Source organism: Plectropomus leopardus, chromosome 2, assembly GCF_026936395.1.
Source record: "Plectropomus leopardus strain MGB_pleo_1.0 chromosome 2, ASM2693639v1, whole genome shotgun sequence".
Lineage (NCBI taxonomy): Eukaryota > Metazoa > Chordata > Actinopteri > Perciformes > Serranidae > Plectropomus > Plectropomus leopardus.
The window spans coordinates 8,068,029-8,084,484 of NC_142177.1; the positions used below are offsets into that span (position 1 = coordinate 8,068,029).

General features: G+C 40.3%; 2 protein-coding genes across 3 annotated transcripts in view; one reads left to right on the forward strand and one right to left on the reverse strand.

Annotated features, from left to right (window-relative positions):
* Nucleotides 1–7: 7 nt before the first annotated feature.
* ppp1r3db (protein phosphatase 1, regulatory subunit 3Db) lies at nucleotides 8–4,082 on the reverse strand. 2 transcript variants are annotated; one of them, XM_042511524.2, is made up of 2 exons: nucleotides 3,859–4,082; nucleotides 8–3,261 (listed from the first exon to the last, which is right to left on the reverse strand). In XM_042511524.2, the coding sequence occupies exon 2, from the start codon at nucleotides 3,239–3,241 to the stop codon at nucleotides 2,345–2,347; it is 897 nt and encodes a 298-aa protein (XP_042367458.2). In that variant the 5' UTR covers nucleotides 3,242–3,261; nucleotides 3,859–4,082; the 3' UTR covers nucleotides 8–2,344. The 2 variants fall into 2 exon arrangements, with proteins under 2 accessions (XP_042367458.2, XP_087940012.1); XM_088083886.1 differs by lacking the exon at nucleotides 3,859–4,082 and adding an exon at nucleotides 3,668–3,844.
* A 3,783-nt stretch (nucleotides 4,083–7,865) lies between these two features.
* The window catches only part of LOC121952610 (solute carrier family 41 member 1-like), a 33,188-nt gene continuing 24,597 nt past the window's right edge, over nucleotides 7,866–16,456 (forward strand). The window contains exons 1-7 of the mRNA XM_042499388.2: nucleotides 7,866–8,788; nucleotides 10,621–10,728; nucleotides 12,114–12,185; nucleotides 13,590–13,734; nucleotides 13,870–14,016; nucleotides 14,436–14,580; nucleotides 14,761–14,840. Of these exons, the coding sequence (XP_042355322.1) occupies nucleotides 8,594–8,788; nucleotides 10,621–10,728; nucleotides 12,114–12,185; nucleotides 13,590–13,734; nucleotides 13,870–14,016; nucleotides 14,436–14,580; nucleotides 14,761–14,840 (892 nt within the window). The 5' untranslated portion in view covers nucleotides 7,866–8,593. The remainder of the gene's footprint in view (nucleotides 8,789–10,620; nucleotides 10,729–12,113; nucleotides 12,186–13,589; nucleotides 13,735–13,869; nucleotides 14,017–14,435; nucleotides 14,581–14,760; nucleotides 14,841–16,456) is intronic.

The following is a 16,456-nucleotide window of genomic DNA, read 5'->3' on the forward strand; positions in this document are numbered from 1 at the left end:
CTACCAAATAAAATGTGAAAATATGTAAAGTGTCATTTGTTTCATAAGCTTCTCAGGTATTACTTTTGAGACATTACATTCTAGTATTGACTGTGAATCTCAGTGCTACAAATGTTGGTCATTATATTGTTCAAATTTGTTTCAAAAAGTAATGTGATAATGTAAGGTATGAGGTAGTTTTATGCAAGTAGAAACAAGTCACTTTGTAAAACTTAATTGTAGAATAGTAAAGTTGCATATGTTTTAAAACAATTTGATATAAGGGGTGGCTGAAACACAATCTATTTACAGTACCGCACTGACCACAAGAAATAAAAAATAAAAATACAATTTTAAAGTCTTTTTTCCTTTCTGCCTCTTAAGGGATTTTTTATTTTTTATTTTTTATATACTAAGTATAAAATGAAAAACCAATTATCCCTTTTGGCCATGGAGGAAAAAATGCCTTGTATTTCAATTTTTGCATTTTAAAACAAAAATCCAATAAGCCTTTTTTTTTTTTTTTTTTTTCTTAAATACCTAGTTTTGAAATGACCAAAAAATACACCGACCTAAAAGCTGGTTGCGAGCTGCAGTCCTTACTGCTGGATGCCATTAAATCCCCCTAAATCTTATGCACTATTCAAAATAGTGTGGATACTTTCTCCAGTCCACCACTAGGGGAAAAAAAGCAAATTCACTTTCATATTTGCTGTATTTAAATGGAACATTTTGGTTTGTACATTTGAGCAATGCTGCCATCTAGTGCCCTGCAACTGTGCACCATCTCACTGCCTCACATGCACATGGAAGTGCTCTGGATTAAGTGGCTGCTGAGTGTATGATGTTGCTCCAAAGTAGCACTTGAATCACCAGTGTGCAATTTACATTTTCAACACAATGTAAATATAAGTATCAGAAAAAAAATTAGATTATCTACTATCCTTTTGTCCACATTTAGATCACACACTGTACCTTCAATAAGCACTCCCTTCATTTTGTTTCCTCTGACTCATTGATTCCTTCTTTATAGGCTAAAAATGCTTGGCAATGTTTTGGGTGGTCAGATCGCTGCGATCATGTTTAAAGCATGCCATGCAGCTGTAGTGTCTAATGCAGGCGGAAGAATTTCCCCCCTGTGAGCCAAACATTGCAGCCTGCCAATAAGTTCTCTGGCATCTGGCCTCTGATATCAGTGGAAACTTTTTGGTGAAAGGTTAGTGCTTTGGGGGGGATCTAAGGGGAAGCGGGTCACAGTGCCACAGAGGACCTAACACTGCTCGCTGTAATCCTCCTCCAAAAACAAAACAAGCTCCAGAAGAATGGGGTCGAGCCCTGTGGGTCACGGCAGAAAGCACACAGTCACAAACAAGCCGCTCAGCAGATATTAATCCCTCTCCACGTGTGTGAAAGCAGCAAGGAATATGGATTTGTCACTTTCTACATATTGTGTTAAACTTTCAATCATCGAATGAGGTCAACAGACATGCTAAAGTGCAAAGTGAGCAGATTATTATTGTACAAAGGTGTCAGGGGTTTAGACTAAATAAAGGCTCAGCAGGAGGACTGAAATCCTCTCAGGAATTGAACCAGACTGTAATTTTAAAGGGGTTATCTCAGGTCTCACTTAAGACTTAAAATGTAATCAGAAAGCTGTTATAAACTACAGGTGTGGGTGGTGGTGGCGTGCTTTTGTGCTGCATTGTGGAAGGTGTAGGATTCTGTGTTTTTAGAGCTCAACCCATATTAAAAATCTGGCTAACTTGGGCTTCACTGCTGTTTTGTATAAATGCATTACTCGTAAAATTACTCATTACTACCGTAAAGGTTTATTTTTTTTATATATTTAGATTTGTTTCTTAAAGTAATTCCAATAAAATAGAAGATTTTTTTCTCTCAAAAATGTTATTTTTGTTGTGTGACATGTCCCTTGTAGTGGACATTGGGTCAATCGTTTCTACAAAAAACATTTACATTGCATTAAATTCATGCTGAGGGCAATAATATAGGTGTGTGTGTATATATACATATATATGTGTAACTTAAAGAGAGAGAGAGAGAGAGAGAGAGAGAATATAATTTTCTGGACATCCTTGTTTTATGATAATTTTCTAATAATGCTCTCTCTCTTTTTGTCATGAATTTGCAGGACATTTTATGCCATGTTGCTTATTGCCATTTTTTTAAAGTAACTCAACAAATTTGCTCAGGTCTCAAAGGTTTAAATGCTTGTGTAAGGTGTCTGAAAACAGCACAAGGTACGTGTTGTCGATCCAGGTTCCAAAGGGTTAAAGGGGGAAACAAATGTGATATACTGCACTGCATTTTGCTTGTTTGTTACATATATCTATGTGCAGGTGGACACTCAGGTAAAATGCAGCATGCTGTCCTCACACTCCCTCGGCACAGTCACCTTGTAACTGTGGCATGACAGTTTGTAGTTTTGTCCGTTGTTGTTGTCCCAGTAATTAGATCCTTTCACACTGTAGCAGATGGCAAATTCTAAAATGGTTCCCGGCTGCAAAATAAAAGGCGGGACAGGCAGGCGAAATCTGAAGATATCAGTTTCTGGAGCGTCGTACTCCCCCCCGTACCCGCTCGATACCCAGGAAGCTGTTGTCACTGTTTGAGTTCTCCAGTTTGTGAAAGAGTAGTGCACTGTTACTACCTTCTCGTAAGCTAAATTAAGGACTTGTATAGTACCTGTTATCCCCTGCTCTGAGCACAAGACCTGCTCCAGACACACACTCTGAGTGCAGAGGTGCTGCAGAAAGTCAGATTCAGCTCCCATATTTTCAGGGAAACAAGGTTTGAAGTAAGGCAGAGACAACTCCAGTGACCTCCTGAACGCCAGTTCGGAGCTCATCAGTAGTCTGAACATGACATGTTGGGGTATCAGGGGGCGCTCTTGAACTTTGAAGACCTTAACTTCCTCTAATTCTAGGCCCAACGAGTCCACAAAGCGTACCTGCAGACTCTGAAATTCCTTTTTCCTCTCTGCAGTCGAAGGAAGAGACTGAGTTCGTCTCCTCATGATTGTCTTGGTCGGAGGATCACTGGGCGAGCTGTGCTTTAAGTTGAGTTCCTTTACTGATGGAGCTCTTGGACCTGGAGGGCGTATCCGGACCGGGGCTTTGGGAGGTTGAGGCTTGGGATCGTAAATGTCCCGAAGACGAATGGTGGTGTTTCTAGTGGTAGATGCATTACTGGAGCTGCTGATGAACCTTGACTGGGTCCTGCTCTTCTCACCAAAACTGGCCATGTTTGTCACATTAAACACACCTGGAGAAACAAATCATTCAATACATAAACCTAATCATTAAGTTCTTGAAACCTTTACATGCAAACATGCTGTTACAATCACCAGTTTTCTAAAGAAAACTGTAATTATTTGACAAGACCAATAGTCATGCTTATAGCTTTTTGAAACCTGAGAAATTGTCTGGATTCCTTTCAAAAGCATTGGAAGGCAATGAGCAATGAAAAAGAAATGACCCCCAAATTAGCAAGAAATTAGTAAAAAGTACAAGAAAATTACCTGAAATTTGTAAGAACAACCCCCATAAAAAACAAGTTCTATAAAAAAATAAACCAAAAAAAAGAACCAAGGCTAACATCAGCTATCATATTTTATAAAAAATACTTTCTAAATGTACTAATTTCTTGCAATTTGTGGAACATTTCTTACCAAGTTGCTCCTCGCTTTTTTTCCTATGCTTTTTTTCCAATTTGCCCAGGGTTTAAAGGTGTAAATACTTTTGAAAGCTGCATCTGAAAGCTGCACAAGAAAAGTGAAGATGATCCAAGTTTCAAAGGATTAAAATCTAAAAAAATCCAAATGTTGCTGCATGCTAAACATGCTAAAAAAAAACCCCAAACCTTTTCAGCAGAGACTTCTTGTGTTCTGTTGTTGATCTGGCCCCTTGCACTGACCTAGTTCACTGTCTGGAAGTTGCTATGAGCCCAACTGCCACCAGATGACAGACAAGAGCCTTCCTTTGCCAGCAAATGCCAGGAATGCTTCACAGGAAACCAAACACAACATCTTGAGCAAAAAATTAATGCAGCTTCTGCAAGCCACAGGCAGCAGATGATCTGGCGAGAGGACTTTATAAACAACAAAATCTGCCTACAAAGCTGCCAGTGACACAAACTTGATCCAAAGACCCAACCGTGATATATGCTCACACCCTTTGAGCTCAGCCCTTGACATATAACATGACCCTAACTGGAGATGGGAGGTGTAGTAGAGTGAATATTTATAGCAGGTAGTGGGTTGTGTCTCTGTTCTTGAAAGATGCCATTCTTTGCTTCTTTATAGGTACTGACATAAAAACACCCCAAATCTATCGTCAGACTACCAACTATAGTTTAGACAAACAACAAAAAATGATAGACTTTAACGAACATTTAATTGCAAATACTTAAAGGAATAGATCCATATTTGTAAGTGGGGTTGTATGAGGTAATTATCTATAGACAATATAGTGCAAGCAATAAATGTCAGTTGGCACGCCCCCAATTTGAAGAAGCAGGCTGGAGCACCCCATAAAACCCCACTTCAAAAAATCTGTGCTTTATCTTTAAGTAGATTTTTAGATCAAGACTTCTTGAGTTGTATTTAAGCTTGAAATAATTAACCATTGATCAATACATTCAAATAATTCTGCTTTGGTCTCTCTTTAAGTTTTTATTTAGGACTATATGGTATTGTATTTGTATTCAGACTGAATATGCTCATATGTTTGTAGCTGTTGGTGCAGATTCTCTGTTTTAGATAGAAGTAAGCCTCTTCTGCCTTTGCCTGATTCAACTCTTGGAACACACAGAGTAAAAAGTCCCTACTATGAATTTGGAAATGCACAAATGTTTATGATACATTATATTTACCTTTACATTAACAATTTTAAACCCTCGAGACATTGTGTAGCTCTGCATGAACAGAGTGCAAAGTGATCTCATCAAGTCATTCTGAATTGGAAAAGTCTCAGGGAAAACTCCGACAGGTCTAGTATGTTCTAACTGCTTCCAGTTCTCTAGTTTCACAGAAAACAGCAGAGGAGTTTTATGACCCATAGGCATTTCTCCTTCATTCTCAGCTCATTCTGTCAGATGGTGAAAAAAAGCAAAAATACAGAGGATACAGATGAGTCCTAAACTATCATCAGTAATCAGATGTACAGTATAATATCATAGTATTGTCTTTGACATATCAAGCACGTGGGTGACCATGCAGGTAGATAACACAGGACAGGGCAGGCTGACAAACTGAAAGACAAACAGTGTTGTGCTCTTCTAGTTGGCAGCAGTTTGGTTTAAATGAGCTCAGAAAGTTGGCAGCGGTGCAGACCAGACATGAATCTCATCAACAGGAGCTGTCCTGACGAGACGGAGGAGCAGAAGCTTCACATTTCCTCCAGAGAGTCATCCACGGCCACATTCCTTCAGGTGCTGCCCTCATACCTGCTGGCCGGACTGGGCATGGTGACGGCCGGCATGCTGCTGGACCATGTGCAGGTCAGTGACACACTGATGTTCAACCACACAGCTCTGTGACACCAGCAGACTACACATGATATGTACACTGGACTACAACATAGTTATCTCCAAAAAAACATCGAATAAGATTTGTTTTAAGTTCATCTCAGTGTATGCTATAACTGATGAAGTGGAAAAGTGTTCTTAGATTATTTCTAAAGAGTGGACCTAAAAAGAACCTAATAATAGGAATATTAGCACATAACTATTCCACCTGGGTGTCTCTCTGGCTCTCATATCTCTCTGAGGTGAATAGACTGAGCTGTGGTGGACGGGATTTGGAGGTCACATTGACCTAATGCCATCTAAAAAGTGACTTTGCCCCATGGGAACAACAGGTCGTGGCAATAAATTACAGCTAAACATGGATTTACAAGTTAATTTAAGCGTAGAATGCAACTTTTTGTGTCATGCGAAGGATGTGGACCCAAGTGCAGGAGATGGCCGGGAATAGGAACTTAAAAAGATCAGTTTAACTGAACATCACATGACCCAATCAAGGATCCAAGAAAGACTGAACTGAAAACCAGGACTTAAAATAAAAACTAGACTGATGAGGGGATGAAGTGCAGGTGGAGAAAAAGGGCAGAGAAGCTCAGGTGAGGTGAATAAGGTGATGAGGTATAAGAGCATGTAGGGAGCTGATTGGCTGAGAAAAACTGAGGAGCTGGAAGGACTAATGACACTAATTGGGGAAGGTGTAGTGGTGCGCTTATTTGGGGGTTGTTTACTGTGTTCACCCCCTCATCTGGTATCTATGACCTCGTAAGCAGAAAGTAATCTACTTATTATTAACTTCAGTAATACCACACCATAAAGTTTAATAATGCTTAAGAAGTTAAAAGTGACATTATAGAGAAAGATGCCTTAATTAAATAAATAAAGGATTTTTATAAAAGGGCATTTTGAAATTATAATTCTTATTATGAAAATGAAAATTACAATTTTAAATGAATTGAGGGGTAATTTCTTTCATTCGTGTATTTTATGCAATTTATTCATATGACAGTTTATCATATTTAAATGTATTAAATATAGAAAACTTTGGGGCTCTTTTGTGTCTGATGAAAAACAGGACACAAACTTGGATAGAAGGCAACAAATGGAATCACTTCCTTGTTTTTGGTAATGTCATATTCAACACTTACTCAGGCCGAGCCGCAGTGAATCATTGCTGACATTGAGACGTGTTGACAGAAGCTGTAGTTGCCACTGTTTTTGGACAGAGGCCATTGTAAGCATTTTATGAAAAGTAATGACAGGTTGAGGAATTAGAAAAAGCTGTTATGGGTACCTCACTAAACTGTGGTGGCCTGAGTTCAGTTTCTGCCTGCATGTGAGTGATTTAACTCCTTTACTCAAACACCATAAACCTCTAGCAACTACTCCATCTTTCACAGCTGTTGCTTCACAATACAAATTACAGCCAGAAGTCAGAAGGGGGAGCTGCAGAGGGAGCACCCACTCCAAGCCATGTCTCAAGGACATTTTTCAGCTGAATCACTGTCCTTGTGTGTATGTGTGTGTATGGACAATGTCTTACTGAGTATTCTGCTTTGTTTCTTCCATGTTTTACAATATATAGCGTGAAGAAATTAGTGAGAAGAGTCCAAAAACTAAATTTAATTCTGTGTGTCTTTCACAGCTAAATAGCACTTTAGATGCATTTAGAGGCAATTGATTTTTATCTCCGTGCCAGACCTTGGCAAACTGACAAAAAGACAAAAACAGACAAATGAGTGACGTAATACATTGTGACAGAGTGAAGAGGTCCCGCAGACAACGGTGCACGGCAGCCTGTGTGTCTCCTCCAATCGAGGACGATAAAACTGTGTCCTTCCCAGGCAGCAGCAGCACCACGTGTTTGTGACAGGTACAGCACCTGCTGCTGCTCAGAGTGCGTCACCCTCTTATAGTGAGGACATCGAGAGCGGGGAAAGGAGGAGCTATCAAAGAGGGGGAGAGCACAACTGCAGTATCCTCAGTCTGGACTGATCTCAAAAGAAACCAGAAGAAATAAGAAAACTGAAGAAAAAGGAGTCAGTCTCGTCACTTTGCTCATACAGATATCGCCAGCATCTTCCCCTCACACACTCACACACTGTCCTCTGTCTTGTCCCTCCCTTCATCACACAACGCCGTCACGACTCATCTATCCGTCTGGAATCAGAGGGAAGCCCTGGCAACGACACGACAGTCTCCGTGTCTCTTCAGACAATCCTTACCGTCCATCAGCGTCACTTCACTCAGCCCGCAGCCTGGACGGACATCCCTGCGCTCCCCTGATCAAAATGAGGAAGGGGCATCAGAGTGGTCAAGCTCACACGGGGCACCAGCACAGTGGCGAGGACAAAGAGAAGGAGGTGTGGAGGGAGAGGGAGGAAAAGGAACGGCAGCACAGGAGGGCTGAAAAGAAGCTGCTGGCCTTTTGGATGTCCTTGTCCCACAGGACCTGGACACTCTTCAGGCCCCGTGAGAGACCAGGCTTCCAGCGCTCCACCTCGGCCTCTCGGCTTCTGAAGAGTGAGGCATGAAGAGAGAGAGATAGTGTGTGTGTGTGTGTGTCTGTAGTGAGTGTGTATGTGTGTGTGGAGGTCTGTCAGGAGCAGAGTGTCAGAGGAGGCCTCACAGATTGGCTGTCAAGTGGACCCGTGAGTGTGTGTGTTAATATGTGTGTGTATGCCATGCAAGTGGATGAAAGCTTCCTCCGCCTGGTCCACCATTTGCAAAAGTACTTATGTTGCTGCCCTACCAGAGCCGGAGTGACAGGTGAAGGGCAATACAAGCCTGTTGAATCCATCTTTGTCTCGTTTATTTGCGAAACTACTCAAAACTACTTTGTGGAAACTGGTTTCCAGCAAAGAACCATCAGCTGTGACTTTTGAAAGAGCCTGGGGTGAGCTGAAGACAACTTGGAAACTGTCAACTGACTCATTAGTGATCCCTCTGTTGAAATGAATCACTTCATTCTTCTCAAATCAGCTTGACTGATACAGCAAAAAGCTTGGGAGCTCATTTTTGTGGTCCTTCCCTAACAACACTACAACAGGCAGGGATGGGTTAACAGGGATCAGCCATGGTGGTGACCCATCTTACTCTGGAGCTGCGTTTTGAAGGGAAGAAGCTAAGGGGCTTCACATGCAAACTGACCCGCTCAGCCCATGGCTTACTGTTGGAGAGCTCGTGGAGCATCGCAACCCAGATCCTGCTCCCATACCTGGTGTCCGGTCTGGGATTGGTGGCGGCTGGGATGGTCATGGATGTAGTGCAAGTATGGAAAAAAAGTGCTCCAAAGTGTGTCTCTGTGTGTGAGATGGCACTGACATTCATTTTTTGAGTCTTTTGTTGTTTGGGCCTGTAACACTAAATGCTTGACCATGAGGGGTAGAAGTAACACAAGTTAACTGATGAAAATGTATGTGAATTGGAAAATAGATTGATATGTAATTAATCTAAAGGTTATGTAGGTAACTTTTACACTTCTTAATTGTTTTTTACATGTTTATTGCCAATAAGTAAGCAGATTGTAACGTAACACATATTGAATATAATTTAAATTGCATTATTCCATCAGTCTCCCACACTGCCAACCCCTCTTGGCGCGCTAAAGTATTGTCCTCGTGGCAGGGAGTCAGGCTCATTTTTGATCTAATGAACAGTAAATTGATCAAATTCTTGTCCTTGGTGCTGAAAAAAAATCGTGGAGGAAAAACTGATGTGAAAAAAGTGCCTTGAGTGGAAAATGTCAGCTCATTGTAACATACGTGATAACTTATAATAATAATAATAATAATAATACTTTTTATTTATAGAGCACTTTTTACAATACTCAAAGGCGCTTAACAGAAACAAAAGCAAAGTCAATTAAAGTCAGTAAAAACCATACAGAATAAATAAAATCGCAATCAGTAAAAGCAAGTCAAACAAGCTTTATCTTCTTACAAAGTAACCAGATCCAGTGTTGCAAAGCCACAGCTAGCTGACTAACCTTAGCTTGCTTGTATTACTGATAAATGCAATGCATTACTTTGTAATGTTACCTTATAATGCAGCGTTACTTTGTCGTTACACCAAACACCGATCTTTACAAAGCAAATACATTGTCATTTTTGTTGCTTCCACCCCTCATATTAAGACAGGTGTATTTAATTCTGAACACCGTGTTGTTTTATGTTTCATGACTCACAGAGGTAGACGGAGTGCGACAGAGGATGAATGTGATACGTAACACATTTCTCATCTATTTATCAAGGATCCTTGCAAACAACAAACAAAAGCATGTTAGAAATACAACAGAGATTACAAAAAAGAATGCTGTCTGCAAAAAATAGACCATTTCTATCTATTGAGCTCTCCTTGCCAAAATAACAAATTTAAAAGACAATTAGACAATCTGCCAAGCATCCTCTGGCTAAAAACTACAATACAGACGAATGTTCATGTCTGATAATATGTGGCCTTTAGACAAGATATGTCCGAAAGGCTAGTGTACTTGTGCAGGCAATCAACAGAACACAATGTACGGGACAGAGCCAGGCAGACAGCAGTATCAGAAGCCTTGTCAGATAGAACAATGCCACCTAATAGCGGCTCCCTGTTTAACCTCTTGTAAATATCTCACCAGCAGCTTGACATGACTGACACCATGAATTATGCAGCAGGTTCACCAACTGCTATAGTTGAAGTATAATGTGATGAAAGATCAAGTTTCATGGGAGACAGAGCATGGAAATACAAGCACTTATCAAATCAGTCAATACTCGCTGGTCGAACAGTTCGGAATGTCTTAATTCTGTGCCACATGTGAGGGGTGGTAAGAAACACGATTAGGCATTTGGATTCTAGACACTTACTATGTATAGCCTTGTAACAAATAATAGGTCACAAAGCCTGACAAAAGATATGCTTTTTAAATAGAAGTATGACACTCATGAGGTCTTGATTGACAATATGATTTAGCGCTGGGAACTTGTGCAAATAACCTGTCATTACATTTTATCTGGTGACAGCCCCGCTGTGTAATACTACTTAGTTTTACTCTGATATATTTAAAATGTGGGCTGCATATGTAGAGCTCGTTGGGATCACTGTGGTGTTTTTCAGCACTGGGAGGTGTTCAAGGAGATCTCGGAGGTGTTTATCTTGGTGCCGGCCCTGGTGGGACTGAAGGGGAATCTTGAGATGACATTGGCATCCAGACTGTCAACAGCAGTGAGTGCAAACACAGTCACAGAGAACACACACACACACACACACACACTCACCTGCACGTAAAAAGAGATGATGACAATTGGATACAATGTAGCCTACACACGTACAGTGGTTTGTATGATATCAAATGAATTAGCGGCCAATGAATTAGTACCTCTCCCTAATTTTAGGAAAAGAATCATTGTTGGGTATTGCCTAGGTATGTACTTGAAGTAAAGTTACCTAGGTTAGGTTTAGGAAAAGAAACATGGTTAGGCACTGTAACATAAAGTTACATACTTGACATAATGTGACGTCGTACCTTAAAATATCTTATTTCCATACAAGACACGATCACTACTTCCTTCTTTACTCCCGTCAGCGCATTGATCACGTGTTTGTAGTGTGATTGCAGCCTTCCCAATCACATCTTTATGTACCAATTACTGGCTGATGATAAGGTAGGTTATGGGTTTTAGGTAGGTTAGGAATTTGGGTGCATTACTTTTAAAATTTATACATACCATGAACATTGCATGAGAACAGCCTGAACTGTGATATTGAAAATTTTTGGTTGTTTTTATATGGAAATGTGGCACACGCTGGCCACCATCTTCCTACAGACTGAACTGATTGTGTGCATATGTAACAGGTATTGATTAATATGCACTTGTCATGCTACCATTCTGTCTGCCAGCTGTCTAACATTAGCAAATTTCCAACAAGGTTCCCACCGTCATGGAAAATCTGGAAAAGTCATGGAAATTCACAAAAACATGTCCCAGGCCTGGAAAAGTCATAGAATTAGTAAGAAAAAGTTTTGAAAAAGGCATGTAATTTTGTTGTGTGTAATGAAATTGTTGCAGCAATCTTCTCTGGATAACCTACCATGTATAATGTAACATAATTGCAAATTTATTTTCTGTAGCTGTCGACCTAATGAAGCTCTATTTGTTTACCATCATGTAGGTGTCTCCATTTTTTTATCTTAATGTTCTCCACTGTCTCTCTGTGTTTGAAAACCCTGCGCAAGTGGGATAAGAAAAAAAAAGGTCCTTGAAAAGCTTTGGAATTTTGTCGATTAAAAATGTGTGGAACCCTGTTTGAAGCCAGATCCACACAAAACTCAGAGAAATATGCTTTGGGGAGCAAGAGCCTTAACCTTGGCATCCATCTATAATAATTATCATAATTATAAGTCACTCAATGAGTAACCTCCTGACTACAGTCCAAGTGATAATGACTCATTAGCTATGCAGACTGTTGACCAATCAGGCCATTTTTCAGGGTAACTCTGTCATGATGTTGACATGTTGTTTGTTTTATATTTGCACCTTGACACTTGAAAACAACTTTGAGGTCTTTCTCAGTGCCATATGATTGAAAAATTGTGTTTCCATCTGCAGGCCAACACAGGGCAGATGGATGAAGCTCAGCAGCAGTGGAGGATGGTGTTGTGTAATCTCGCTCTAATTCAGGTGACACACTGCTCCGCCACACACTCTCCATCCTATTAATAACACACTCCATCATTCTGCTGGCTTCAAGACAATTCAATTTAGTTCAAGAAGCTTTGCTGGTGTGATAAGATTCTTCTCTCACTACGCTAATGCATCTCAGCCAATTAAACACACAAGATGACAGTTGGAGATGGTTTCCAAATTGTAGCTTTACGATATGGGATCGTAAAATTAACAAATTGGGGCGATTCTTCTATTGCCTGCTAATACTTTTTATTTAGGTAACTAGATGTTGTGCAGCAAAATGCATATAGGGTTAGATTTTCACCAAAAGCCCAATATCCGAAAGCCAATTCTTCTGTCAGCCCATTATCCCAAATACATATGGCCATTGTGCTGATGCCGTTTTTCCAAAAATATAGACTACCTGCAGTTAGTATCACTTCCCAGCCACTTTTGAGGCACTGAGCCGATGTTTTTACCAAGCCTTCGCTTGATGTGTTTGAGACTTTTCTGCCATCAAAAGAGTGTTTGCCTGTGCCTGAACCACACATTCACCGCAGTATTGTTGACAAATATAACATACATATGGTTTACTGAAATGTATAATGCAAACATTTTTTTCTGGTGATTCGGTTGTCTCACTGCAGAGAGTGTGTATTTTTGGAGAAACAGGATATTGGGGCAAATGGATGTTGGTTTGTGGGGTAATTGGCTGTCAGGACTTTTCAGACTAACAGGGCTATGGAATTTTGGGCTGTTGGAACAAAACAGGAAACTCCCCATCAATTCAGCTAATTTTATGGTTGCAAAACAATGTTATTCATTCTTTTGTTTAACTTATGTACAGACTACTGCAACCAGCGATAAAATTTTCTGTATTTTTCTGACACAGAATTGAGTGTTGCCCTGGTTCCCTCCTCAAAAAGCCTGCGGGATTTTTCCGTTGGAAAGAACGTTTTAAGGATGTTAATCGTTTCAAATAATGTTCCTTTAAGGCTAAATGCTGACTAAGACGTAATGTTTTAACGGCAGCATTCTGAGGATGTTTTGGTGATGTTGAGAGGTGGCAGATCATAGAACGTTCTTTTTATAAAATGTTCCCACAATGTTACATGTTTATCAAAGAAAGAACATTTTCAAAGCAACATTGAGAACATGTCATTGAGGACTAAGATTATGGACCTTTTTTAATGAAATTTAATGTAATGTGGTATGTTGACAACAAAAAAACTTTTAAAACATTTTTTGCCTTAACTTTACGAAAAACTTGCCGCTGAAAATGTTACTAAATCATTGCATTGATTGCATTCTCAAAATGTTTTTGGAACCAAAAAATGCTAGCTGGGTATATTGGCTTATATTGAGATATATACTTTTGATTGATCAATAGCGTCCCTCTCATGTCTCCTTCATTCCCAGGTCCAGGCCACAGTTGTGGGCTTCCTAGCAGCTGTTGCAGCAGTGGGTCTCGGGGTCCTGACCAGGGGGAGGGTGGATGTTACCCAGGCTGCTGTCCTCTGTGCCAGCAGCGTCACCACTGCTTTCATCGCGGCCCTGTCTCTAGGTCAGACAAAGACACAGACTGCCGCAGAGGATGATGGCTGAGAATATACAGAGTACAACATAGAGCACAATAGAGTTAATGAGCTTAGTGCGTTGTTGAACCTCTTTGTAAAGCCTTCATCTTGTGCTCTGTCAGGTGTGGTGATGGTGGCAGTGATTATTGGATCCAGGAGAGTGGGCATCAACCCAGATAATGTGGCCACTCCAATTGCTGCCAGCCTCGGAGACCTCATCACTCTGTCTCTGCTTGCTGGCGTCAGCAGCCTCTTCTTCTGTTACAGAGGTCAGAGATCACACATTACATCAAGAAAGACCTATGAGTCGCTTTCAGTACATGGTTTGTCTGCAACAGCGACATGTATGGACAGTAGTTTGAAAAAGGTCTCTAAAGTAGAAAAAGAGCAAAAGATGATCAAAAAAATTACACAACTGCATAGCAACAATATTGTGGTAATAAAGGAGTATTTTGGCCAGACGAGGGCAGTATAGTCAAACTTTGATTCTAGCAGAAGTGTACCGACAGAAGGCAGCAGTAAAACGGTCCTGATTTCTGTCACTCTTTAATCTCTTTTCCACTGTTCACCCTTTTCTAAAAAGACAAAGACAAAAGTGTAATTTCCATTCAAACACCATTTTCTTTATTACATGAAGAGTGTAACCAAATATTTTTACAGATGTATTTTGTGCTTTGTTGCTTTCCAGACATGTGGTACCTGCCTCCTGCAGTGTGTGGCCTCTTCCTCCTCCTTATCCCAGCATGGGTCATTATTGCCAGTCGCTCTCCGCCCATCAGTGAGGTCCTAAAGTCAGGCTGGCAACCAGTCATTTTGGCCATGTCCATCAGCAGGTGATTCTTACCTGTGACATTATCTGCAGCAGAGAATCCAGCAACTTGTTGCTCTGACTACAATTGTTTTGAAATATTTTGATATATGTGATTTCTTTTGTATAAATCAGTAAATTTAGGATTCTATTTTATACTAGTGTCCCACACGGACTTATGTTCTATACCTTGTCTTCTTCCCAGTATTGGCGGTCTGATTCTGGATAAGACAGTGAGCAATCCGAACTTTGAAGGGATGGCAGTGTTCACTCCTGTCATGAATGGTGAGTGAATTTCTTTAAATTTTCATCATTTCATTATCTTTCTGAACACTTAACCTTAACCATTTAATTTATGATGTGAAAGCATTGTATCTGTATTTGTGAACTCTAAAAAAAATATGCTCAAAATCAAGTTTTTGAAATGGAATAACTTGAAATTGGCTGATAAAAATCTTTGTGAATATGAGTTCATAAATACTACAACAACAACAACAACAACAACACTGAGTACTGAATGGTGATTAAATGTACCAATGTATTTTCGAGTTGCTTATATTCTTTATGGTCATAATTTGGTTCCATATCAGTTATAATGAGAATGAAGAGCAACTATTTATAAATAAATTAAAAAATAGATTCGATTAAAGGGCCAGTTTGTTGGATTTAGTGACATCTAGTGGTGAGGTTGTAGATTGCAGCCAACTGAAAATTCTCCAAGTGTGCAGGAGATCTATGGCAGCCAAAGCTAAAACTTGAATGGTCTGCTCTGGGCTACTATAGAAACCACATGGTAGACCTGATCCTTATGCAGATATAAATGGGACACAAGGGCTCTTAGTTTCAGGTTGTGATACACTAATGACAACAATGTAGTTATCAATATTAAATTCCATTTCTGCTAATAAATCCCACACAATGGATGAAAGAGCCACTTAAGTAAACATATATTCTTAGTATAGGTTCAGTATATTAAGGATAATATAGGTTTCCATTTTAGTTTATATAACAGATTTTGTGGGTTTGTGTTGTGTGCTTATATTTTGTGTTGTGTGCTTATATTTTTCTTACATTTAATATTATAATTAATATATATGATACAGGGTGGTGTCGTGGTTAGCACTGTTGCCCCACAGCAAGAGGGTCCCTGGTTCAAAACCCGGTTGGAACGGGGTTCGGTCCGCGTGCAGGGGCCCTTCTGTGCGGAGTTTGCATGTTCTCCCCGTGTCTGCATGGGTTCTCTCCTGGTTCTCCGGCTTCCTCCCACAGTCCAAAGACATGCAGCTCAGGTTGATTGGTGACTCTAAATTGTCTGTAGGTGTGACTGTGAGCGTGTAGGGTTGTCTGTCTATATGTGTCGGCGACCTGTCCAGGGTGTACCCCGCCTTCTGCCCGATGACAGCTGGGATTGGATCCAGCCCCCCCACGACCCTTACGAGGACAAGCGGTTACAGAAAATGACTACTGTCTGACTATATATGATACATTACATGTCCCCTTATTTGCGACGCCTCACAAAGGAGATAACACTGCAAAGGGTTCATTCTCAAAGACCTAAAATGTTGCATGTTAACAAAAAGCCAAAATGTATAGAAAAAACAATGTTTTCACATATATCCATGTGCATACGGACTAGGCCTTGATCAGCTTTGTGTGAACTAATTTGGCAAGGGCTTGAATGTAATGGGCGCTCATTTTTGTGCACTCATCCTACACTCCAGCTTTAAGAAAGTGCTGAGATGTTTCACAGGATAAGTGGAAACACTGATCTGTTGGTGGTGCTGGATGACAAGTCAGTACATTTAATGTGGTTACTGGTTACATTGCAAATTTAGAGCTTTGCACACACACCCACACAGGTGATTTCCTCAGGTGTAGATTGGATGTGGCTAAGCTTGGAA

What these genes read in the sequence shown, in the direction of transcription:
- ppp1r3db (XM_042511524.2), bottom strand. Translation starts at nt 3,241, where the DNA reads ATGGCCAGTTTTGGTGAGAAGAGCAGGACCCAGTCAAGGTTCATCAGC.